At 42.0% G+C, this 26,442-nt stretch overlaps 2 protein-coding genes across 7 annotated transcripts in view; one reads left to right on the plus strand and one right to left on the minus strand.

Annotated features, from left to right (window-relative positions):
• The window catches only part of Soxn (SRY-box transcription factor soxNeuro), a 280,985-nt gene that overhangs the window by 157,102 nt on the left and 97,441 nt on the right, over positions 1–26,442 (minus strand). The window lies entirely within an intron of this gene.
• Positions 15,648–16,950, plus strand: LOC139817017 (uncharacterized). The gene is made up of 2 exons (XM_071784829.1): positions 15,648–15,654; positions 15,852–16,950. Exons 1-2 carry the CDS (start codon positions 15,648–15,650, stop codon positions 16,589–16,591), a joined length of 747 nt encoding a protein of 248 aa, XP_071640930.1. The 3' UTR covers positions 16,592–16,950.

Below are 26,442 nucleotides of genomic sequence, written 5' to 3' on the forward strand. Positions count from 1 at the left end.
AGCCGTTTTTAGTAAGCCATCTACAAAATCATATGCGTCAGTTCTCGGCTAAAATCCACATTTCCTACGGTGATATCGTGCGTGATACGGAAATAGGGACGCATAGTTCCCCCATAGTTCTTATTCTCGATTTTGAAGGAAGTTGAACTTTGAACGTTCAGTCAGATAAAGCACGAGCGCCTTTATCTAGACTTCTTTCGTGTGTGTATATATATGTTTTTGCGCTAGAAAAACCTGTCCTCCGAGAAACAGCTTAAACAATCTATATTTTATTTTAAAGAAATTTTGAGTTGTTATATGAAACAAAGTTCAACTGTCCTAATCGCATTCCATCGTAAAAGTATAGATAAAAAAGAATCAAAAGAAAACTCACAGAACGTTTTGTTCAAATTTCAAATAAAATGACTTCGAAGATAAGACTCTGTCGTGACTGCAAATAAGTTGGACGAAATATCGTAGCGATGACATTACAAATGACATCTGCTGGTTCTGAGATAAATCCGCACAAGATCAAAATAATTCTCGACTACAAGTATCGTATGCATAAGTCACTTCGCTCGCCTTTCCTCTCATTTAATACATCCTCGCAGAAGATATAAATCACGTGCCACATACATCATCGTACCGCCACGCGGAGGGTAGCGACATCGAGTAAAAAGTAACTGAGAACCCGGGCGAGCGACAAACCGACGATTTATCCAGTTATACGGGGGTGGGTTATTCATTTTTTTTCCCCTCCATTTTGTACTTCTCGCTCATCATCTCTCATCCGTGTCGCAACTTTGTCGTCCGCGATTTGCCCTATGAATTTATTATTTCTACTTATAAAATATCATGGAAAGGAAGAGATACACTGGTTTTAAAAGTGTGACAAATTTAAGAATACGCGGTTGAAGCGTATTCGATTGTAACGAACTGTTGTTGCGAACTATTAAAGCTGGAACAATCTGATAATAATGCACTTCGTTTAGAATTTCAGAAGAGCTTACTGTCGTAGTAATTTTTTTTTAAAGTCGCCACTGCGATTTATCCAGGGCGATATTTAATTGATATATCATCAAAAAACCCGTATGATTGATAGAATAATTCGGAGGGAACACGCGAATTCCACCTTATTCGGTAACTCTCGTCATAGCGCTATTCGTTATCAGCATTTCTACTCTTTGTTGCCTATATTTACTTTTTATTCGCACCACTCTTCATCATCGGAGCTATTCCGAGGACAGTTCGACCTCTCGACACAAAATTCTATCTATTTAAACTAACATGTCACATCCGATAAAGACTGTCAGGCGCGTTGGCGTCAATTATTTCACCGCAATGCGCACCGCTCCCGCGCGAGTTAGGCAAGCGTTACTTCATAAACAGGTATATAAACGCGTTCGACAGAATATTATTTCATCCGTTTCTCACGAAAGCTCATACGACTACGATATTGTGGAACACTGGCGGATCCTAGGGAGAAGTTTTGGGATTAAAACCACCCCCCCAAATAAAAGAAAGTAGTTTTATTTGATCTGTTTTAAAAAATCTAAGAAAAAAATGCGTATTAAATATTAAAGCAAGATCAAAAGTTTCACCAAAAGTTCTCGTTGATCCTGAAGTAAAAACTAAACGCGTGATACGAAGAAAAATATCAAGTCAAATAATTTTGCCGAACTCTCTCATTATCAATAAGTACTGCTCTTATATTTTAAAACAATATTTTAGATTGACATTTAACATTATAAGACAACAGCTGCAACAAAGTCAGAAAACATTTCCCTCAACCATTACCCGTATTTCTCGAGTATCAAGAGAATGACTTGTGTCGGATTATCGGAAACTGAACAGCAGCTAATCGTATCTCCCATCGAATTCGTCGACGTCCCCGTAAACACGACGGGGTCCTACCATTACCGATGCCTGTTGCACGCCGTCAGTGCACCCTACGGACCCGTACAATCTCCAATTTCCCGAGGATCAGAAGTCAAGGCCGCCGATTCTCACGAACGAAAGATCGCGCGTTGTTCCCCTCCCTTTCACTGTCAAAATCGGACGTGATAGCGCTTTATTGGAGCACTGTACACGGCCGACGAGGAGATTCTCACACGGTTCGCGGTCCTGCGGTCGGTTGACTGCCGAAGGTCGGACCGGGAAGGAGGCAGAGATAGAAAGAGAAAGCGAGGGGGGAAAGAGATTAATCGCTGACGAACGCATCTAACGATCCAGTTATCATGTATCATTACATAAGTCTAGTGGACTAACAATGTCGAATCCATGAACAAGACAATAAAGGAAAAACGAGGGGAAATAGCGGACAGAATGAGCGACACGGCCGGGAATGCGGGAAGATTGTTGTCGCGGAAACAAGAAGTCACCGCGCTTTTGCGCGCGGACACCCGGTATTACCGTTGATCGGGCTCCCTCATTACTGGTATGCGCTGCGTACGTATCCATTCGCCGCTCGTCTATTGTTCGCCGATCCGCCAGGAAGCATTGTGCCCCGCGGCGAAGGGGCGGGTAATAACGCGGCGCCTTGTTCGTCGATTAGGCGACACAATCGCCGCGCCGGGCTTTTCTTTAATTGGATTACGACTCACGACGAGTGCGCCCGGTTGCCTTGCGCGCGATCGTTGAAAAATGACCGCGAGAAGAGACCCACAAATCCCCGTGAGAAGTCGCGGATACTCTGCGGACTAGACGTTTTGTCGGATTACACACGAAGACCGTAACTTCACTTTCGACAGGACGGACGGGGTTCTTTGAGGCGTTCACGCTGGATCTGTAAATCGCCTCGAAGAACTCGAGGGATGAAATCGACATTGGTGAGACGGGGATGAAACCACGGATCAGAGAGAAAAAAAAAAACTTAAAAATTTTCAGAATGTGATGTTCGTGAAAGACTCATAAAATAACGTTCGAATTATAGTTTCAACTCAAATTATACGTTGAAACAAATGTGTGAAATCATAAATAAATACTCGAAATACAGGAAATATGTCACAGTGTCGTGAACATTATCGATCGCTTGGAATTTTAAGAGGTACCAGAAAGAATTCGAATGACAGAAGGCAGTTATCGTCGGAGTATGTTGTTGATAGTTATTCGTGAGCGTAGCTGAAATGAGCGAGGTTGCGAGAGAGGAATGAATATAGAGTGCGGACCATAGCGAGACAGAGAGGAAACCATGGCTGGAGCACAGCAAGATAGAAGAAGAAATGGGTTAGAAGGAGAGATATGGTGGAGGAAGCTGGTAAAGAGAATGCGTAGAATGGAGACGGAGAAGAACCCGAGAGGAAGAGGGACAAGGAAAACGAAAGAAAGAGGGATAGAAACGAGAGAGAACAGAACAGAGAGAGGGAGAGAGAGGAGGGAGAGAAAGAGAGAGAGAGAGAGAGAGAGAGAGAGAGAGAGAGAGAGAGAGAGAGAGAGGGACGGTGACTTGGGCAGTGCGTATCGATCTGGCTATGTTACGTGCGTGCCGGAGGTTGGGGTCCTAGCGTGGACCAATCGGAAGGCTACTCCTCTCTCTCTCCCTCTTTCTCTGTTTCTCTAGCTCTCTTCCTCTACCTCTCTCCTTATTCCTCTCGCCCATCTACATTGCCGCTCGTCCTCCCACTCGCTTCTTCCTACAGCTTCCTCGTTTCTATCTCGACACGCATAGATCCGCACCGCACGCAGTAGGCACGCAGGCACGCACGCACGCACGCACGCACGCATATATACACACGCACATCACCACCTTCAGTATGTATATGTACCTGCCTGCTTGATTACGTCGGCTGATAACGCTATGCAGCCATTTCAGTACAATGCAATGGCGGATGACCGCGAGGGCCACATTGCCGATGTCGGAACCGGCCGATCGAATGATCGCGCGTCGCGTATATGTATATTCACGTCGCTAATTTAAAAAGCTCCCGGCAAATAATTCTGATTCCAGAAAATTAATAAATTATTTAGACTGTCATTTTCATTAAACGTTTCACCACGTACGGTTAAAGTTTCCGATAACATAATTACTCCCTAATTCCTAATTACTGTAAACAGTGAGGACATTACGAGAACATTTTGTAGCAAGAATTTAGATAAGTAGAATTTAAATTGTACTAGATTATGATTTAAACAATGTATTTAGATTATAGATTTAAAAAAGTTGTAATATATTGGTATAAACGTCAAGGCGTATACAAATCTCATTATTACGCATTTAAAGCAAACTTTCAAATGTGTAAGTAGGAACAGCAATCAACAGTAGGTACAAACAAACAACAGTAGAAATAATTTTCTAAATTGTTCGCTGAAGTGAAAGTACCTCCTTTCAAGATGACAGACAAACGTCGACGGAGTCTGTTACTTACTACTCCGACGTATTTCATATCATATATTTACCTGCTGATGACACAGACCGATAGGACCGCAACAACGTGACGCCGGCACAGTGAAATGGCGGACTGCTATGGTGATCGTCGAGACGTAAGCTACCGGATATCGCTGAGACAGCACGGTATCCGGATGCAAGGTCACTCGCTAAATCGATATGTTAATGTAATCCACGTGTCCGCGATACGGTACGGCCTACTTTATGCACAAGAAAGCGCTAAACAAACCAACGTGGTAAGTAATATGGCGATAAAGCGTATAATTTCCGGCAGGATCGATACACGTTCCACGTGTATAAAGTCTGCTTTATACAGGAAAAGAAATTAAACTGTAACAGTCATTATATTTTGAATACAAAATGCTATTCAAGCTATAAATAATCGTGATTCGCCAGTAAACGCGAAATCTGATTTATTTTAAAATACCAAGAAGAAAAATAATTAATACTCGCAAGCCAATTAGCATGCTTAAAAAATCAACCAATTAAATAACAAAATTACTTTAGGATACGTCACGTCAATGAAAAAGATATCGGAATAAACTAAACGTTTTAAGTTCAGAGTGTCGATTTGGCAACTTAAATTACCGATCGAAACTATCCAATTTAACTATGGCACAATCGACGAAATCTGATTGCAGTACACATGTTGGCTAACGGCTCGACCCGTAGCTAGTTCGAGGGATATCTGGCCATTGTTTGATAAATACCTATCCCATAACTATGCGAGATACAAGCCACCACGCCGACTCTGTTCATTGCAACACCGATCGAGTCACTTTATTAACCCACGAGGTGTTTCCACCCCGTGAAAAATCACACCGTTGTTCACGTCGCGAGTGCCGTGCCGATATTAATACGACACTAGCACGCGCGTGTTACTTTGCGCAGCCTAACAATGAATATTGTTTCGCGCGGAGATTTGTTTCCGGGACAATGCAATAGAAACCGCAAGAGTTCATGAATATTCTCACGGAAAGCGGTTCTTATACATGAAAAAGATAGGGAAAACTTCGGGCGTAACGAGAGTTAGACTTTTAGAAAGTTCCGAAAGGGTCTGTCGGGACTATCTGTCGGCGAATCTTCTTACAGATAGGACGCGAACAAAAATCAGGACAGAAAAATATGCTGAATATCATTAGGCAGTTTGTGGGTTTTTTTCCCGTTACGATCACTTATCAGATTCGTTCCGTGCAATTTAGTACATCATTGATTCTCCGTAATCGGTTGCTAATAAATCTTCGTCATACGTGACACTAAATGTCACGTCATCCGGATGTCAGACACATCCAGAAAATATTTTCATTAACCATTCTTCGTTACATAACGATTCCATGTTTTAATTTACGTCATTCATTCGTTGCCAAGTACTACTGATTGATCTATGTTATTCAAAACTCGAATTTCGTTGTCTTTCGATATATCTTGCTTTTCGTTATTTTTAACGGATTCCATATCTCATTTATCTCTTAAATCCCGAGCAATTTCAAATTTCTCTTTGACTGACGACAGGTTTCACCAACAACGGAAAAAGGGCGAGTTATCAAAATCGGCCTAATGGTTAGTCATACACTAATTACGAATGCCGAGAGTGCTCGCGATGTATGTGGGACCGGCTGAATACAGAGTACGAGCAAAGACGAGCACGAGTACGAGTAACCGAGTACGAGTATAGTCTAGGAGGCCTATATTCGGCATCGGCCGAACTCGCGCATAACCGCACTCGCATATTCGCGATGTGCGTAGGATCGCGGTTTTAGGGAAATGAGCTCCGATCGTAAAATCGGCGCAGATTGCGGGGAAAAGGAGATGCGGACAGTTCTACCGGGTGTCTCGTTGAACCTCGCCGGGGTGTTAGCGAGAATTCGGTCGGCCGTGAAGTCCCGGAAACTCGTATACCGGCGATTAACGAGGGAATTCGATGAAATCGTAAATTCATTCGTTCGTGCCTCTCGTCCTCCTGGTCGCTGTACGCGCGAATAAATGGCCGACTGTATTTTCGCGCACGCACACCACACAATTATACACGCCGTACACAGACACGCGCGCACAACACGGATACAACTACGCGCAGAGAGAAAATATCTGGCATGGCGCGGCCAACACCACCCGGGGAGCAGTAAAATTTGCTAAACGATGTAAATAATGGATGGGAACAGTTGGACAGTTTTCAGTTATTTTCCTCGCGCGGGCATAATTCAACCGAAATTTATTGCCGCTGCTCAATTACGCAAAATATTGTCAAAAAACGTGGTGACCGCGGCAACCCTCTCCATTGTGCCATTTCGTTAAAAGCGCCGAGCACTCACATTGTCAGCCACGAGCTTGTCGTTGAGAGTTTCGATAGTACTAATATTCGCGGATGCATTTCGTTTAATTGCCGTTAATTATCTTCTGCAACAATACAACCTCGCAGTGATCATTCTAAAGACGTAGTCAGATGTACATTAACATGACTAACAACATATATTTCGCTGTTAAATAAATAGTCATTAATTTGCCATAGTTTTTCCGACTTCAACAAAGAAAATAACATCTATTAATAAAGAAAAGATGGAAAAGTAAGAGAGAAAGAGAAAACATTTTAAACGCTAGTTTGACAGGTTTTCGCGTAAAATTATCACAAGAATTCCGAAACCGGAGAGTCGAGAAAAAAAATTACCGACAAACAAATCCGTGCTGCATTTTTTATCGCATAACTTCAACATAAAACTCACGTTATGCTATAAAAACGTAGCGTTCGAAAGAGAAAAAGAAAAAGAGGAGGAGGATGAGAAGGAGGAGAGAGAGAGAGAGAGAGAGGGGGGCGAATTCCGCAAACTTGTTATATATTTTCCAGCTTCGTCGTTACATTGAATTTAAACGGATCCCGCAATTTTCGCACACGCTCGACACACATTTCATTAAAAACCAACGTGTCTCGTGCGGACCAACGTGTTTCCTTTTCCTATTCCTTTCCTTTTTCGTTCAATTGTATTATATACATTGAAACTCGTCGAGCGTGAGTTTTACGTTGCTACGCTTTAAGGGTAAACGCCTGCCCTCGACCGGCTGACTCTCTCCGTCGTAGCCGGCCATTTCGAGTTCGATCAGTCTTCCATCGCTCTGTAGGTACACTTTCCGCCTTCACCTCCGCCATTGTTTCCGCGAAGTAGCAGTGGTCGAGAGGGTACGTTGTACGCGCGCGAGATACGAATCCCGAGTGGAAATCACGAAAGTCCCGCCGTCGGCGCGCGGGTTTCAGCCCCTTCTAATCTGGTCGCCTAGGTTTCGCCATCGGGTTTCGTCGTGAAGCGCGGAGGAGAAGACGGCGCGGCGGCGAGAACTCACCCATCGGTGAGCGAGGGAGGGAAGAGCGAGGGGAGGGTGAAAGCCGGTTTCCCAAGGGTGCAAAGGAAAGAGTAGGACGGAGAGAGAGGAAAGTCCCGCGCGAGGGCGGGACGAGATACGGCGAGGGACACGAAGAGGCAGGATGGAGCGACCGAGGGAGGATGAGGATAGGAGGCGGTTTAAAGGGTAGCGAACGTCTCGACAAAAGCAACCCTCTTAAAGTTCGCCCTACGCTCTGCTTACCAATGCGACTTCGGATCTCGCGACTCCGCGTGCCAGATTCGCTGAACGGAAGCGTCCCGAGGTCGGGAAAAGAGAAAAGCCACGAGAGACATAGGGCGAACGAAAACGAGACGCGGACGCGCGTAACCAAATGACGCGCTCTTAAGACAAATAGCAAATTAAAATACGTGTGCATATACCTATATATATATATATATATATATATATTTACACAGCTTGCATGTATCCTAAAAAAAAAATATTTTTGGTTTTTCCCTCAGCCATGTGCTCACCCCGTTTCATGCACATGTTAGTTGTTGCTGCAGACAATGCACGCCCACATACTGCTGTCCATTATATGCGTTCAAACGCATATAATAGAGATTTCACTCCATCTGTTTGGGCCATTTAAAGATGCCTTAAGAAGTCATCAATTTATCACAGATCAACATGTGCGAGAACCAACATGTGTATACATAGCTAAGGGACAAATCAAAAACATTTATTTCCGAGGGTACATGCAAGCATATGAAACGCTGGAACAAGTGCATTAAAAAGCACCGGGATTATGTTGAAAAGTAATGTAATTATACGTTGTTTACTGTTGTTCTAATAAATTAAGTGCGAATAATTATTGACTCGTATATAAAACTATATAAAATCATGAAAAATAAAGAACGAAAGATGCCAAGAGTCAGTTATTATCTCAACGCGACTAATTTTCGCGAATAAATTTTGGAATAATTAGCAGTTACAATTGTAGAAAATGTTCTCGTCCGAACTATTCCTGCCGGACAAATGCACCACGCTGCGGAAAACAGATCCCGTAGGAGACGGGTCGTGAGTACGTCGTCGGTCTAATCTGGGACGCGGTGCGAGAGCAAACCCTAATCCAGCTTATCCAGAAAGTAATTTTGGGTCCTTTGAAGACGGTCCTTCGCGCGGTCGGGCGCCCCGAAAGAAATCGTCAACCGTGGATGAGAAAAGACGAGAGAGAGGAAAGGAGCGCGAAACCTGCGACTTCCGCCGAATACTCAGGAAGAAGAACCACGAAGAACGGAGACACGAAACTTTTCCTCGCGGGATTCTGACTATCAGCGCGCAGATCGCTTGTTCCTCCCGATTCCGCTCGAGAAAATTAGCAAGGAAAAAAGAAAGAAAGAGAGAAAGAGAGAAAGTGGAAGATTTCCGACCGTGATAAAGTCTTGGCAGAAGGAAAAATTAAGCGCCACGAGTGCTTAAATCCTTCTTTGATTTCCAGAGGTACACGGGTGTTCAAGACTTTATCGTCAAGCCGCAGATTTCTTCTTCAGCGAAAATGTGGTGATTCATTATTCGAAACTCTTAGCTCCTAAGTGACGCCAGTTTAACTGATGGAAGAGTACAGTAATGAAATTGAAATATTTTTTAAACCTCTCCTCTTATTATCTTCGGGAATTATTATAATACGTTTATCGTTGTCGTAATCTCTTTCGATTCTTATCGCTAAATATCTCTTTATTTCATATCAAAAAATATTCGTTAAGATAAAAGCCCACTTGACATTAAAGGAAGATTACAATTCTACTATCTGTTGACTATTTTGCTCCGCAAAATTCCTCAAGTTTATAAGTCAAAAATTATCGACGTGCCATACTTCGAAACGAGCGTCATTCATCTTGACTTTCAACTCCGTTATTCACAACTGTTAAGTAATCGAAATCTAAGATAACATGTATACGATATTGATTGTGGTGGTATGCATATTCTCCAAAATGTTCTTTCTTAATTTGCATATAACGCTTGACAATTATAATTACACCTTAATCTATTATTAGAAACATCAGTGTCTTTCAATATTTTACGGCAACGTCATGGGCGACACTTGAGACACCATAATTCGCATAACGTTCTTCACGTAAGTCTAGCCTATCCGATTTCGCGGAAAGTCTACTGAAAAGATGAAATGCTAGAGCCTCCTGTTCTGTGACAGGGGAGCGAAGAGTATGAGACGAGGGATTTTATCGTACTTTAAGGAAGTGGGATCGGCAAACCACAGCGATGAGATACGAGGAATGCTCAACGTTCAATTGATTGGTGGTTATCGACCGGCAAATAAAATATCGCTAGTTTCGTAACAAAATTCGCATAGATAATAACATCGAGCAAATGATATTTAACGTTTGACTGATTTAATGAAGTAACACAATATACATTTTTTATGCATTAGAAGATATAACTGATTAATATTTTATTATAATATATATTTTGTTATAATATTATATTAACAATAATATATTATGTACATTTTATGGAATATTTAAGTTAATATAACATGTTAATACAAAAATGTTAACCTTTTTAAAACCTCCATTTAAACTATTATTCTGTGATGGAATCATCTACATTATCTCAAAATAGCGAATTATTATAGTATCAAACTAATCTTATCAGAACTCAATTCAACAAGATAACTTTCGTAATCTTTATGAACTTCGAACGAGTGAATCTGATACAATCGACATAATACGGATTTTAGTTTCTGTATATTTTTATCTCTGAGTCATATTAAATTAATGCTCATTTTACTATTTTTTCTCAATTTTTTGATAATTAAATAATTCGAATAATTCGGACTTCTTGCTTGAATCTCAAATTGTTCGAATCTTTCAAGTCTGTAAATTAAAAACAGCTAAACAATCCTAATCTGAATTCAGTTAAGGTCATTGCACGTAACAAAGTTTTAGTTATAATCGTAAGGCCGTAAGAAAATAGACTAATCACACTCGATTATTCTTTGAGTTCAAGGAGAATAATCGACTGTGATTGGTCTATTTTCTTACGGCCTTACGATTATGACTAAAACTTTACGTGCAATGGCCTTTAAAATAATAAAATAAAATTAGACATATTGTGAGAAGAAAACCAAAAGCTGATTACTTCTCTTTACAATAAATATTATTTTCTTTTAGACTTTTCTTGATATCTGAATTGTTATCCGAATATTCAGTCGTTGAGAATTGGTCGAATAATTTAATCATCTGTTTGATTAAATATTTTTAAATATTTTACCTTAAACTGTTCGATCGCACGATTCGTCTTAATCTGTATTTGATTCCTGTACTAAACATAGGGTAAACTCGGGTAAGATGGCCATAGTTTTTTAAAATGCAATAAACATACATTTATTTTTGTTATATTTTAACAGTGTTTGGTATAATCCTTCACTGAAGCTTAAACTACGTAAAACTATCGAAATTAAGAAGAAAACACTTAACATAAATTTTATATTATCAAAGTATTACAACGTATGCATTGGCCATCTTATCTGACTTTTAAGGAAAAGATGGCCATAGCAGAAAAGATAACCATAGTATTTTTAAATAAATAGTGAAAAATAGAAATATAAATTATAGGTCAAATTACAATTTACATAGCTTAATTATGTGTGTAACGTTGATTACGGCAGCTTAACTATAATTTATTTAATGTTATAGCAGCTTTTAGCGGACACATGAAAAACTTTGCAGGCAGTCGAAAGTAAAAATATGATATAATATTCACAATATTGTTATTTCGAATAGTGTACGCACATAAACTACTGTAAATATTGATTATCTTTGAGAATGACTACAAAAATGCACTGTTTAGCCATTATTGGAGAAATTACAGCCATGGGCCATCTTTTCCGTATGGCCATCATACCCGAGTTTACCCTATTATAAAATTAACAATCAATAATATAATTGATAGTGTGATGACATATACATGCCGACAATAAATATCTGGGATCAAAATGGCAAATTATCAATCAATGAATCGAGATAGAGAAAGAGGTGAAAGGTGGACAGAAGAGCAAGACGCGAGCCGCACCGAGACATTTCGAGAGTACTTGATGCACTGTCACTCGGGGACTACCCTCTTGCCTGTCCACCATCTAGGCGATTCGAAACAATCTCCTCGACGCGATACGTGTGTCGTTACGCCGACTACATAGGCGTTGCGATCGTGTCGATATATACATATACAAACACGACTCGCACATGTATGTATGTACGACTGCAGTTTCCTCGTCTGATCAACGAACAATTCAATAATCATATCGAATATCTTTATAGCACTTCATCGTGCGATAGCGCAATCTTATTTCGCGAGTTATCGGAATGATTTCGAAATCCTAAACGGAACTTGCGGCTTTCGCGCGTAATCGGACCAAATGGGAAGAACCGCCGTTCTATCAGGATGGTATGCAAATCCCGGAAGTTGAGTCTTGGAATCCGGTCGCGGTACCGCTGCGCGGTGCACCGAATCACCCGGTAGAATTCCATAGGCACGCGCGTAGGCTATTACCTAACTCTCGCGTAGTCTCGCGTACACAGAAGGCAGGATAGCCGGCCGATGGGGCCGCGACTCAGGCGTCCGCAGTTACGTATCTGGAAGCCCGCCGCCGGTTGGTCCGGGGCGGGTAGGTACCGTATTATATACGTAGTGAGGGCTGGAGGGTCCTCACCGCCGCAACATTACGCTGATTGCCTGAATTATCCGCAACCAGCCTGCCTGTGCTCTCCGCTATATACGAGCACGTACATAGCCAGGCGGCCTAGTATATATGTTCCTCTCTCGTTCGCGTTTGCGTCTGTATATACATCTGGATATATGTATATGTATATATACATGCCTCTACGTATGTAGAAGCGCATACGCGCGCGACCTGCTTCCCTCCGGCCACGCTCTTCGTCGACGTGTACCTATGCATACGCATTCGCGAGCTCATGTGCTTTAGTGTCGCTCGTGTGGGTGTGTACATATATATATATACATATATATATATGTATAAATATATGTATACCTATATACATACATACATACATATATGTATATACACATATACGTATATACGTATGAATCTCTACGAATGCACGTATATGTATCGTCACGCTCGTAGGATGGTTCACGACGAGAAAATTGAAAACAGAGCTACGCGCGAGCGCGGAAGACGATAGCGCGATATATTCATGAAGGTGGAATAATGAATTGAGACGAGGTATACGCACACATCCCGCATCCTCGATGCTGATGCTGCGCGGCATGCGCGTTATCTAGCTACCGTACTGGCAAACCGTCGCGAATCGATCGCTTTATTTTTCAGTATAATGCGAGGTGCTGAGAAATTCAGTCCCTGATACTATCGAAGAATTTTAAACAAGCCATTTATTCTAGTCGTTAACTTGAACGTTTTGTTTCCTGGTACCATCTAGCTTCATTTTTTAATTTAGTACAATAAGATCGTTTGCTTTCTCTCACATAATTTAAGTCACTGATCAATTGACAAAAAAAACTTTGAACTGCACTGTCGATTTAAGATCTTAATAAAAATACAAAATTCACAGGTTTTCAGAAGCAAAGAATAAGCGAAAGATAGATAAATGATTCCATGAAGCGGCAACCCTATAGCCATGAGTTCGTTTCGACTGTAACGCGAACTTGCAACAGAATAACGAAAGGGATGGAAGGACAAGGAAGGGTTAAGGACGCGTATCATACCGTTTGATTAATGTACTTCACCCGTACATATCCGCCTACCTCTGGACGATCCTACATCCTACCTACATGTGGATAGCTCGGACGCGCGCGTCATTTGTTAGTTACGCCACATGGCGAAGCAAGATATACATGGCAGTAACAAAATTTTATGGAGAAACGATATAGCGATATGTGAGAATTCATGACAGCAAACGAGATAAAAATTAACCACAATTACGCTACTTTTCTTGCGATAAATTGCATAAATTTACATAAATTTTCCCCGAGAAAAATCGTGATATTATCAAAATCTAGATTACAATTAAATATCTAGGTCGAGAAAGAAAGAGCGAGAGAGAGAGAGAGAGAGAGAGAGAGAGAGAGAGAGAGAGAGAAAGAGAATGCAAAATTTCTCTAATTTTTTCAATAAACAAGTATTCAGTATGTATGGAATAGCGAAAATATATAAATTATGCGTACGACAAAAGACTTTACAATCTTAATTTTTCTAATCTAAGGTACATATTTTAACAAATATTTTTCGTATTTGTCATGTTAACGGTACAAGCATAATTTCGATCGATCTTTGCTCGCCATCAATCTGATAAATTGCAAGGGCACATTTTTTACACGTGATGTCTTATATTTCGTCATGTGCATTTCGTCACAGAACATGCAAGAGATATGTCAGTATCTGAAAAAAATCTCTAGATAAGAAATACTAATGTCCTTTCGGAGTTTTATCGATTGTTATAATGGCTAGAAATATACACGACCATCATCGTCATATTTAGACGATGTAAGTTTTATCAGACGAGAACTGGACCTTACACCAAGGTGAATACAGATCATATGATATAAATGATACCTACGTCAGCGTCAACTTCAATGATAAGTTAAGTGAAAGAAGAGCTCTTACTCATTATTTCATGACTAAGATCACACATAATACTTTCTTCGAGTATTATGATAAAATCATTTGTACGTTCGACATTCCTATGAGAGAGGGGGGGAGAAGAGAAGGAAGAGAGAGAGAGAGAGCACTTTTATAGTTATACATTTTTATTTTTACAGTCTGGTGTAATTAACTCCAAATGTTGTTAATTTATCCATACCATTATCATTAATTTATTTCAAGATTGCATATATGCACGTAAATTAATTGTATAATGCACAATTTCGATATAAAAAATAATCATTACATAGAAAAGAGCGCGAAAGTAATGATCAACTAATTTAATTCACTTGGCACAATGCGACTTATTTGCACTATTTTTAAAAATTTATTTCTTTATTTTCTTTAATATAAAATGCAACATAAATGCCAATTGCATATCTTAATAAAAATCAAGATCAAATGAGATGTTTTTGCGCAAAACTTCAACATCTTAATCGATAATCAAAAGTTATATCAAATTCGAAAATTTATCTATGCGCAAATCGCAATGTAATCGAATTAACTCAAAATGTTATGTCATAAAAAAACTCATTTCTTTCTTGTTCAATACTATTATAACCATGGATAGAACATTTTTACTCAATTTCCGAACTCGAACTCAAATGCATAATTTTAATTGGAAAAATGATTTATACACATCTTTGCACATTATCTTCCTTAAATATAAAATTTCTGTTGAATAGATAAGAATATTTCAATGTTGTACAATTTCGATTTTTTTAGCGACTTTTAGATGTCCAACGGTCAACGATTCTAGTGTTAACTTAGAAAGGTTTGACGATAAAACGTTTTACGAGTTCCGATTGCTATCTAACCGAAAATCATACTCAAGGTTTTGATGTCTTATTAACTTATTATATATCTTTTATCAATAATAAATATAAGTCATGCTTGATTGAAATCAAATGAAACGATAAGAACAGTATGATATAAAGTTTAGTTTTTAATTTCAATGTTTTACGTCATAGTTTGTAAACTATCGATTCACAATCGATGCTATAATTGCATAAAGATTGTTCATTATTCGTGACCTAAAGCAAACGTACTTTGGCGTAACAATTTTTCTGCGAAATGTGGCCAATAATCTTCTGTCGGCGAGGAAAGTATATCTTCGATAGATACAATCTGTCCTTGTACCTCGCGATAACGTGATGCATATTTATAAAAGCCGAACCGCCTAAATTCGGCCAGTCACATATTTAAACGAATCGAAGAGGTGTTAATAGGACGAGCGATACGTTTCTTAAGTTCGGGTTGAATAAAGGATAGGCGATGAAGGGTAAGTGTTGAAAAACTTCTATAATAGAACCGTCGATTAAAGTAAAACGATATTTATACGCTGTGTGCTAGAAATTTTTAGCAATCCAAATTTATACAAATAATTGACATCTAGTCGGTTGTAATAAAAGCCGGCTAAATCACGATTCGATCGTATCGCGATTAACATTTTAATGATGTGATTTTTGTTCGGCATAGGAATATACGTAATCGCCATCGCCTCCCTGGCATCTTGGGCCGTGAACGCCGCGGACATCGAACCTGCGCCATCTGATCCGAAGGAAGACACTTACGCGAACATTCCCAAAATATGTCCATACCCAGAGCGAAATGAACATAACACCACGACCAACCTTCCACACGAAACCGATTGCACGCTGTATTATAAGTGCTCTGTGGGTCAACCTGTCCTGCAAAGATGCCCCTTAATGACCGAAGGAGATCCAATATCGAGACTGCACTACAATAGACTCCTGCAAGTCTGCGATTGGCCATGGCAGGCCGGTTGCGCCAGTTGTCCCCAAAGATACCGAAATGGAACATTACCGAACTGGTCTAAAATAAGCGGACCCGGAACCAACAATTGCTATCAGTACTATGACTGCATAAATGGTGTAGGGCACTTGCGTACTTGTTACTCCGGGTGCTTCAGCCGCACATGTCAGGAATGCGTTCCGAACAGGGATGGTGGAAGATGTCCAGGTGGTCCAGTGCCTACACAGACGCCACCTACAACGCCATCAACTCCAACTCCACCTCCTCGACAATGCACAAACGGCGCTAGAAGAGCTCACGAATGTGACTGCGGAAAGTATTATACATGTTATACTCCTGATTGGTACTCCACAGACTGCAGTGGTGGTCTACACTTTAGCCCCAGAACAAATACGTGTCTACCACCAAACGAAGCTGGTTGCCTGCTACCGAGGAACAAATAAAAGCAACAAAAAACTTGGCAAACTATTCGAGGCTAATTTTCAAAAATAGATGGTGTCACAAGTGTGGTTGCGAGTTATCTAACAGAGGCAAATATAAAAAGAAGGCCCATTGTCCTTTCCACGGAGATTTTTCTTCGATAAGGATAGAAATGCGATCCTCCCTCGCTGGCCCCCCTTCGCTCGAAAAATGTACAAATACCCAAATGTAAAAATCATGGAGACATTTGTGCATGGATGACCATCGATTTCGGAAGATCTTAAGCTGAAAATAGTGACAAGTACGAAGAGCAAATTGCTTCACTAAAACTATTATTATTATTATATTTGTACGAGTAGATTAGTTTGTTAAGATATTTTAATAAATCTGATAATATGTATGATCGTTTTCTTGCAACTTCCATGTCAATGTAATCCTCCATCATACGACAAATCACACACACATACACACTCGCTGTTTTGTCACTTCCAATTCAGATAAAAAATTTATGATAAAAATAATCTTATTTGATAATCTGTAGCAAAATAAGTCAAAAGGTATCTATTATCGTTCACGTATAATCGCAATGTCAGCAAATACAGATACAAAGCGTTACATTATCAGCGCAAATTGTAAAAAAAAATCAAAATTATCAATCCAAATTCCTTCCGGTAATCTTTAATCGCATACTACGAATCTTATCATCCAATCGCACCCATGGATGAAATTTCACAATGCGTGCGTAAGTATTATTTGTGTAAAATCGCGAAAGGCAAAATCAAAGAGGCTTGCAAAAAGCAGAGAAATACCGACGGCATTTCGATTCCGGTGACACAGTGACACGGAGCCTATCAGCCGAAACCCTCCATTCGGCGGTCGTTTCTGATAAATAGAACGGTACCGGGAACAGTGTCGCGAGTCCCGACAATGGGCCGCCGGAAGACCGGGGCAGCTTTAATTTCCCCCCGTAGTTCCTGGCAATTACCGCGCGGCGCGACCCGATAGCCATCTCTATCTCCGACCACAATGCCGCCAGTTCCGACGCACCCCGTTCCTTGCCAACTTGCCAGCGATTTACTTCCCTCCACGCCCACAGAACGTCGTCGACCTTCGACGATTTTTCTTGTCCCGACGTGATACATGAGCTGTCCGATGTCCCTACAACCGATTGGACAACTTCGCAAATTATTGATGAGAAAAATCTAGATATATATTCCAAAAATATCTCCCTAGAATATCGAAAAATTACATTCTACAATTGTACGTGGTATCCTTGTTAATTATCATATGATCGAAGATGTTCCTCATTAAACAATTTTATTGTTAAATTAAAAATCATTGACATCGTCGTGCTATTATTAGAAATATTCATTACAGACTCGTACAGATCAAAAGAACTGATTTATAATTATCAGCGGGAAACCTCCAATGACATTGAAATTAAAATTTATGAATTATTTTCTCGGGTGCCCCACAAAGCACCTGCATTAATTTTTTTTCTCACTTATATGAAATATATCTGATATAGCATTTATAGATATTGCACGATTAGTTTCTTCCGAAGCTGTTACTTATTTATGTAAGAGAAACACGTGCGAAGCAGCGCCCGACCGAAAGTCGGGTCGGGTGTTTAACAACTCGCGGCCAAACTTCTTCGAGAAGCTCGTAAATGGTGCGGGACGATTGGAGCGCGACTGCTTAAGTTCGGTCACCGGGGAAAGAAGAAGAAGGAAAGGGTGCGCGACAGTGGGTAAATTCCCCTCCCCTTCTTTTTCACCCTCTCTCTCTCTCTCTCTCTCTCTCTCTCTCCCCCTCTCACGGCAACATTATCGTGTTTTAATTTAACTTGCAGCTGCACTTTAATTAGACTTTGGCTGAATGAGGAGACGACGCTCGACGGGCAAAGCGAATAAGTACTGGCAAGTAAACGGGAGGCGAAGCGAGCGAACTCTATTCCTCATCCATTTCCCTGTCCCTTGGCGACCTCCTCTGCGCCTTCCTCCCTCTCCCCATACCATCTTCTCCATCCCCATCTATCTACGGTTAGACAGAAAATTCGAGTGATAAGGAAAGAGCGCAGCGGAAAAGGAAGGTAATTGGCCAATGCCGACAATACGGCTGGCAACGTCGCTTCTACTTAATTTTTCTTTTCTCTGCGACTTCACTTTGTAATAAGAAAGATATTCCTTGAGGTGCACATCTTCGACATGATTATACGAGAAACTAGTATAATTTCTGAAAATATTTGAGAATTATCGCGTTTTCTCTTAGTTTTATATTCTCCGAGAAATATTCATGGTCTATTTTTTCTCTATCATTTTGAATTTCATTAACATAATTTCATTAACATAATCATTAATTATTTGCAATTTAATTTGCAATTTAATATTCCGTTAATTAAGTAAATTAAATAGATTGCAGGCAATAATTTTGTCAGGTACTTTTTATCGCGTAAGCTACTAGATCGCGTTCTGCCGAATTTCAGAATTCGTTGCCGGATCTCCCTGCTTCGAACACCTCAAAAAACGCGCTTCCGACGTAAGGGCGTTTCCGCTCACGGCCATTCAACTGTCGATATTACTCCGCTTGCTCGCACGAGCGCGAGACGCCAGCTGCTTTCCACAGTCGTACATTCTTCGCGGAGCTTGCAACGCGAAACGCAATAAATCTCCCCGACTCTTCCTCCCGTAACGTTTCCCGTTGCTCGAAATAATGACATAGCGAAGCCATGGTTCGTGTAAGTCGGTTTTCAATGGCGCCCCTCATCTCGCGCGTACCGGTGTCTCTTCGCGCTTAATGAACGCCGAAACTGTCGCGAAGCCTCGCCCATACCTTAGCGGCACCTTTTCCATCCCCCCACGCTCGTCGGCATGAGCTTCGCCAACAATCTTGACAATGGCGGGTCTTCGTACTCTGACGATCGACATCAAAGGCGATCGCGAAGTCCTATCATGATCCCGTGAACATTCAACCGAGTGAATTAAACACTGCGATCAAATTCGGCAGACGGAGTTCTCGAAATCACGTGCAACTTCGAAACGACTCAGTCTTCTCGGACTGTCACGTTTGACAATGACAAACACATGAAAATTAAGATTTTGTTCTATAATCAGTTCTCGAGAGAGAAACTTATTTATCCAAATAAAGAAATTTGGCACTTATCTAAAATCACAAAAAATTGGACGACACGTTTCGATTATTTTCCTAATTGAAAAAAAATAATGGATATTATTTTAGGACGATGCATAATGCTATTCTTATTTACAATTGCCTATCTTCAATGTTCTAAACATTTTTCTCATTTCTCTTTCAATTTTATTTTATTTTTCTTTCTTTCATTTTTTTAGAAAGTTCTAATACTATTTCCGTCTTCCATTGAGAACCTCTGTTCCAGGTCGAGAGCACTTATTCGGGCCATAACTCCTGCGCGTGTGTTCCCTCCTTTCTGCCATCCCGCCCTCATAAATACACGAGAAAGAGGAACAGCAGACCGACGAGAAGGAAGGATAGCAGTAGGAGGGGTACAGCAAAGCCCGGGACGAAAACGGCGAAGTCATACTGCCGAAGGGATGAGCGGCGGATGCGGAACACGAGAATCCGGGACTTTAAAACAAATATATCGCGCGTAAATCCAGCGTGGATGTACGTAAGTCTCCTGCCGGGGGGATCCTTGGATGTATCTCCCCGAACGAAGACAACGTCGCGAAACGCCGCGAGGAAAGAGAGCGGAGCAAATTGCCGACATTTTGCTTTACATATTTCCCGCGGAATTGTCACAACCGTGGCGGGAGGGGAAAAAAGATACGATCGTCAAACAATCAAAGAAACGAGAAGTAAGGCGGATGCTAACCCTCGGAAGACGGGGTCACTCGTGACCTATGCCTTGATTCTGTTTTGTTTAGATTTTAGATTGTGAGGCTCAAGGAGTCTTGTAACTTAAGCCTTCCGCTATTCTGTTTTAAGCGATAAGGAAATTCGCATGAATTCAAAGAAAACAATCCAAAGAAAATGTTCATGTAAAAATTTGTTTTGCAACACATATAACAGAAACTTTACTATGAGTCAGAAGTGACTGAGGGTTAAAGTGTCTCATTCCTCTTCTCTTCCTTTTACACGAAGATTTGTGTAACTATTTTTTAATACTTTTTCTTGTAGGTAATCTTAGATATATATATTTGAAACTTTGTGAGTATGACGGGGAAAGAATTGGCTTTCGAGCAGGATCGTCCAGAGTTTTCCGCCTGGACCGACTGAACCCCGTAGCAGACCGAGCGTACATATCCCGTGGGCGAATACCAGGATTCATGAATACCAAAGTATTTGCCAAGCGCGTACCGATACGCGGAAGCGTCGTGCGGACAATTTTACGTCCACGCGTGCTTGTCTTGTACATACTTTCGTTTTGCCACCGAAACGTATATGTACGGTATATCAGAAATCAGTTTGTAAAAAAATAAAGAAAATTCTTCTATTTTTCAAATGCTCTCGAAAAATTGTTTTTATTAACAAATTTTTCAGGCTAGATAATTCCAAGACTACTTAATACGCGAAATTGCTCTATATGACGGAATAGTTGCGGCCCGACATTTTTTCTAGCTCTAGTAAAGCTCGAGGGCTATCTCTCGATACTGAAGTAATCGCCGTTCTTCCGAGGTTGGATTCTGGCGGTCGCACTTCGCAGGAACTGCGCGTGCGAGTGTCTCATACCCTGTATAGCAATGTGGGCTCGGTACGCGTCGTGCATGTAGTCGGGCAAAGTCCCCGCGGGCTTAATACGGTATGCACGTCTGTCGTTCGCAAGCTCGACCCTATGCGGGCTCGAATCCGCTACCAAGCTAATATTCCACGAGAGGGCCCTGGGCTACGTGCTCGGACTCGGAAAACTCGGTAGACCCGTCGAAGCCCGCTCCCTGATACCGAGCAGTCGATTCCGCTGCTACGTCAGATCGGACAAAAGCGCGGGTAATTGCCGCCAGGCCGCGATAGATTTCGTCAACGGTTAAGTCAGACTCGATATTGTAAATATCCACAGGCGAGATAAGATAATAATACACCAATTAATTTAGAAGTTAAGAAAGTTGACGTCACGTTTGCATCGGTATCGCCGCGATTTTAGGAAAAAAAACTTCTTTATTGAGAAATATTTTACTTGATTGGATAATGATTGATGATTCAAACGCGCAAAATATTTATATTATTTTTTGCTTTTTCTTCAAGCTTACTTACGGCAAAGTTCGTGAATAATATAAACAAATACATATTGTTGTAATAATAAAAAAATACTAATATTAAATCTTTAAATATATTTAAGAAGGATAAAATATTCGCTTTATTTTTCGTAGCCGACAGGTAAAATAGGACAGTGTGTGCCAGTTAATCATAACGATCCACATACTCGATACCTGTTAACGATCATAACATACAATCGTCATTTAATCCTACCCGCGTAGATGCATACCGTGAGCGTGTATAACGTATACGCAAATAAAAAAAAACCGTGCATCGCATCCGTGCGATCGACAATGGTCACCCCGAAAGTTCGTTTGCGTCCCGCTTGCCGGTAGGTAGCGGATGGTTTTGAAGCTCCCGCCGTCGGGGGTGGTTGGGGCGACGATGGTGACGGTAGGGTTGGTGCCGATGTGGATTGGGGAGTGCGCCACAATGGCAAAGCGAAGAACAAAGCCTATCCACGGGTAATTCGAAATTCGTAGTGCTCTCTGTGCCTGCACGCTCGTAATTAACGGTAACCTCGTGTTCGAAGCCGATTAAAAAACGAAGGAAAAAAAAAGGAAAAAGGACGTCCTATAATTGCACGTCGAAGCAGCCGCATCCAGTCGATGGCGCTTTTAACGATCTTTAGAGGGACTCCACGGCACGGAACTTTGATGTCTGCTTGCTTGATCGAGACTACAATGATATTAACGATCGCACGGAAGGACGAAGATGCTGCGTTTTTCTTGAAAATTGATTTTCGTCACTCATCTAAGCAACTATTGTTTAATACTATTATAGCAGCATCTCAATCCGTGTAATCCGGACAGAAAATTATATATTAATTACGAGCAATTAAATGGATTCAAACTTTAGGGTTCAATGTATTTAGAAAGACAGCTATTAAATCAGCCATCTCTACTTATGTTCACATCCCTTCTATTGACCTGCAATCAAACGCTAGGGTAAAGGAGGAAACCTTCGCAAAATCATATTCATTAACTGGCTTTTCACAATTAGATTTATTGATGTTGGAATAATGATACCGAGGCACACACATACAAAAGAAAAAAAGCGAATAATCTAAGCATATGAAATAATGTTTTAGGACGAAGAAACAGACGTGAAATCTACTGGAATAATTGCCGAAATATTGTAGACCTATTCTAGACCAATCGGTTAAGATGGAGAAGTAATGAAAGAAGAAAGAGAATAGAGGGCAAAGACAGAGAAGGAGAGATATGGGCGGATAGAGCGGGAGAGCAGAATGGAGACACTGAGGAAGGAGACGAAAAATAGGAGAAACAAAGAGAAACACAGTGGCGGAGGAAAGGGGGGAAGCGAGTCCCGGTTTCCTCTCGCGATCGAGACGACGACGACGGAGCCTGAGCGGGAAAGAAGGAAAGAGGGACGAAGAGGAGGAGATAGTGGGAGTGCCCAAGATGGCGCCACGCGGTGAAGCTGCTGTAGGAGGTAGGAGGCGAAGAGAGGTAGAGAACGCGGACACGCGGGCATAGGGAGGCGGTGGGTAGTAGGGTGAAAGATAAATGACGTGTCCACCGCTACAACCACCACCATCTCGCGTCAACGTCGTTGCCACCAACAACGCCTCGCGGGTACGCGAGAGAGGAGGCGGGAAGAAGACGCGAAAAGACGATGAGAGAAAGCTTCCATTAAACATAAGCTACTCCGCGCGTTCGCCTGCTTACTCGCCCGTTCACTTCGCGCGCTCGTATTACGAATTTCGGTCGATTGTCGAGGACCTTCTCCTTCACGCGTTTCAGCGTTCGACGGACGGTCCGCGGGACCAAAGTTCGCGTTTTTCAAAGGCGCGATTATACCGTGACGTAACTCGTTTCGTGCGGGTAAATCCTTATTCTCAAATATCTCTTAAGGGAGCTGTACGTTTCGATATCACTAAAAATGTTTGATTAATATCGCATTAAATGCTGTATGAAGATCCAACTTGGTATCAAGAGTCAACTGCTAATTTCATTCGTTTTTTCACTCTGATCGTAAACTATGGCTAATCTATCGCTCATTAAAAATGGTTCCTTAAAAACAAGAACAAAATTAACAACTTAATAATCTAATATAAAACTCAAAAAATACTTCGATAAAAATGATAAAAAATTGATTGGATTGTTATCGGTTCGCAAGAAAATAAATGCGGACAGCGGGGCCGCTAGTGGACCTCCTCGAGGTCCTGGAAAGATTCAAAGTACGGCAGGTTTAGCTTACGTGTTTACGGTACTGTGAATCGACGGTGACGAGAACAGAGAACTTGCGGGATCTCTATCCCTCTCCCGTCATTCCGATGTTATGAACTATCGGAAGACACATTAGCGCAAATCTGCGAGGCCGATAACTCGGCACGACACCAACCGATGCGGAAGGTCGGCGAAGAAGGACGGAGCGACGAAGGAGGCGGTGTAGAGAGAAGAGAAGGGCGCGTAGAACGCGCCGCCGGCTCTGTCGCCGGGGCGTCAAATTATTCCGCGATTAATAATCCGCGCGTTACACGCGTGATCGGGTCTTTATCGCTACGCCCGCCGCGTCGCTCTCCAGTCCGCCTTCCTTCCTTCCTGGCAACCAAACCCCGAAGGTATCAATGCTCGTGGTACGTCAACGCGATTGTCCCTGTGTGTCGGCGGCATTTATCGCTTCGCGGAACGTGTATAGATCGATTGCACGACAGGATCCTTTAATGAGACGCGTCGCGACAACGCGTCCCAACTGTTTCGCACGACATTCAGCTCGTGGCCAATAATGAGTCTGATCCGAATCGTTCGATCATCAGGTTTTGTCAATTTCCTTGACTGTACTTTAAATTCTTGAATTCATCATCACCAAGGGAATATCCCGTACTGGCGCGCGTTCACACACAATAAATCTTAAAAAATGTATCCCTAACTTTAATGTTCTAGATTTTGACAGTGAATGAATAAGTAAATACATTATGTAAATCAAATTTTCAATAAAAAATTTGTTGACAAATTGGCTTTAATTTTTTTTTTTTTTAATTACTTCTCACAAGTTACGCTCCTTAACTACAGTTAATTATCGTCAAACACCCGATGGATTCTTGCGTCAGCTCCGTAAATAATGAAGTGACGTTCGCGTCCGGATCGCGAATACTAATCGTGCCGTGGCGTGACACCACATTCGGATATTCCCAACTTATTTCACCTTTCGGGAATGCAGCCTTTTTAAGCCCGCATTTCGACGGGCGACACAAAGAGACCCCATTGAACGGAAGTCCGCCACGTAGTGCGTACGCGTTCCGTACGTCATCATTCTCGCTCGGTTCGTATTGTACAAAGAAGAATATACGCGCACGCGCGCGTCCACGTGGGTGTGCAAAAGGGTGATATCACCCCCGTTAATGCGATGCAGGCGCGATGATCCGAGAGCAATATACGATGCTCTCTCTTATTATGTCTCTTTCTTTCCCTCTCCGTCTCGCGAGTCTCCCCTCGAACCCCAGGCGGCAGCAGGATAACCTCGGCAGGACCCCCCTTCGAGCGCCCGGGACACCGCGATATTGCTTGTTTTATTGGAGCGTAAGACCCGCTTTCTCCGACACCGTCTCCGACGCGGGTTAACAGCCACGGATCTCGCGGAGGAAAAAAGTCATTTCACCGGATACTTAGGAGCGGAAAGCCGGAAAGCGTCGTGTCTCTCGAGGGCGAAACGATCCTCGATTTCGCGCCCGGGCTGGTGGCCGCGATAAACGAAACAGATTGCGGCACATCGTCGGCACATCGGGAAAAGATACGCGTACACGAATATATCCGCGTTTTATGCCGGAAAAGCGCCGGACCACTTGGAATAATTTAATAGCCGTGTCGCACTCGGCAGCCACGTCGTCTCGCGCATTTATAATCGACGTGGCTGGTCGGATAAATATTTTGTTCTTCGCATTATTGCACATAATTGCCGTTAGTTTTGAATACCTTCGTGCTGCTAGACGCGAATTTCCTTTCTTTAGATAACAAAACTATTTAATGAATTTATAGTCAGTTGTCATTTAAGTTAGAACGCAAAAAGATTTGACGAGATCAAGACGAGAAATTTTTATATAAATAAATTATAGCACATATACGTATATCTATTTTGGATATATTCATCGATAATATTCAAATCCAGCAAAATCGTCTAGAACCCGTTCTGTTTCGACAAAATGGCGAGAGAACGGAATGGGAGAAAGGGAGAAAGGTGAAGGATGGAGTGGCGCGGGAAATGAGGAGCGAGCGTGCGCGCGCGCGGGGGCAACCGGATACGAGCGAGCGCGACAGAGGAAACCGCGCCGGACCAGAAAGAGAGAAGTCTACTAAATTTATCAGTGGTCATCCGAGGGCGGAACCGAGGCCGGGGACAAATTCCATCGCGAGCGTCGCCCTCTTTCGCGAACGAGCACACGGAACGTTAGCCGGCGCGGGGGGGGAGGGGATGGTCGGGGTGAATGGTTGGCTCGTTGGCCGGCGACCGAGCGATTCTGCCCCCTCGTCCTCTCTCTCACCCTTCTTCGTCTGTCGCGACCCGGCGTAAGTCATTGCGGCTGACCGGAAGTCACGGGATCACCGGAACTCGGGATATTTATGCGAGCGCATCCACCGACCGGAGCATTACCCGTAATAAGGAAATTGCGAATTTATTACAG

Source organism: Temnothorax longispinosus, chromosome 7 (assembly GCF_030848805.1).
Source record: "Temnothorax longispinosus isolate EJ_2023e chromosome 7, Tlon_JGU_v1, whole genome shotgun sequence".
Classification (NCBI taxonomy): Eukaryota; Metazoa; Arthropoda; class Insecta; order Hymenoptera; family Formicidae; genus Temnothorax; species Temnothorax longispinosus.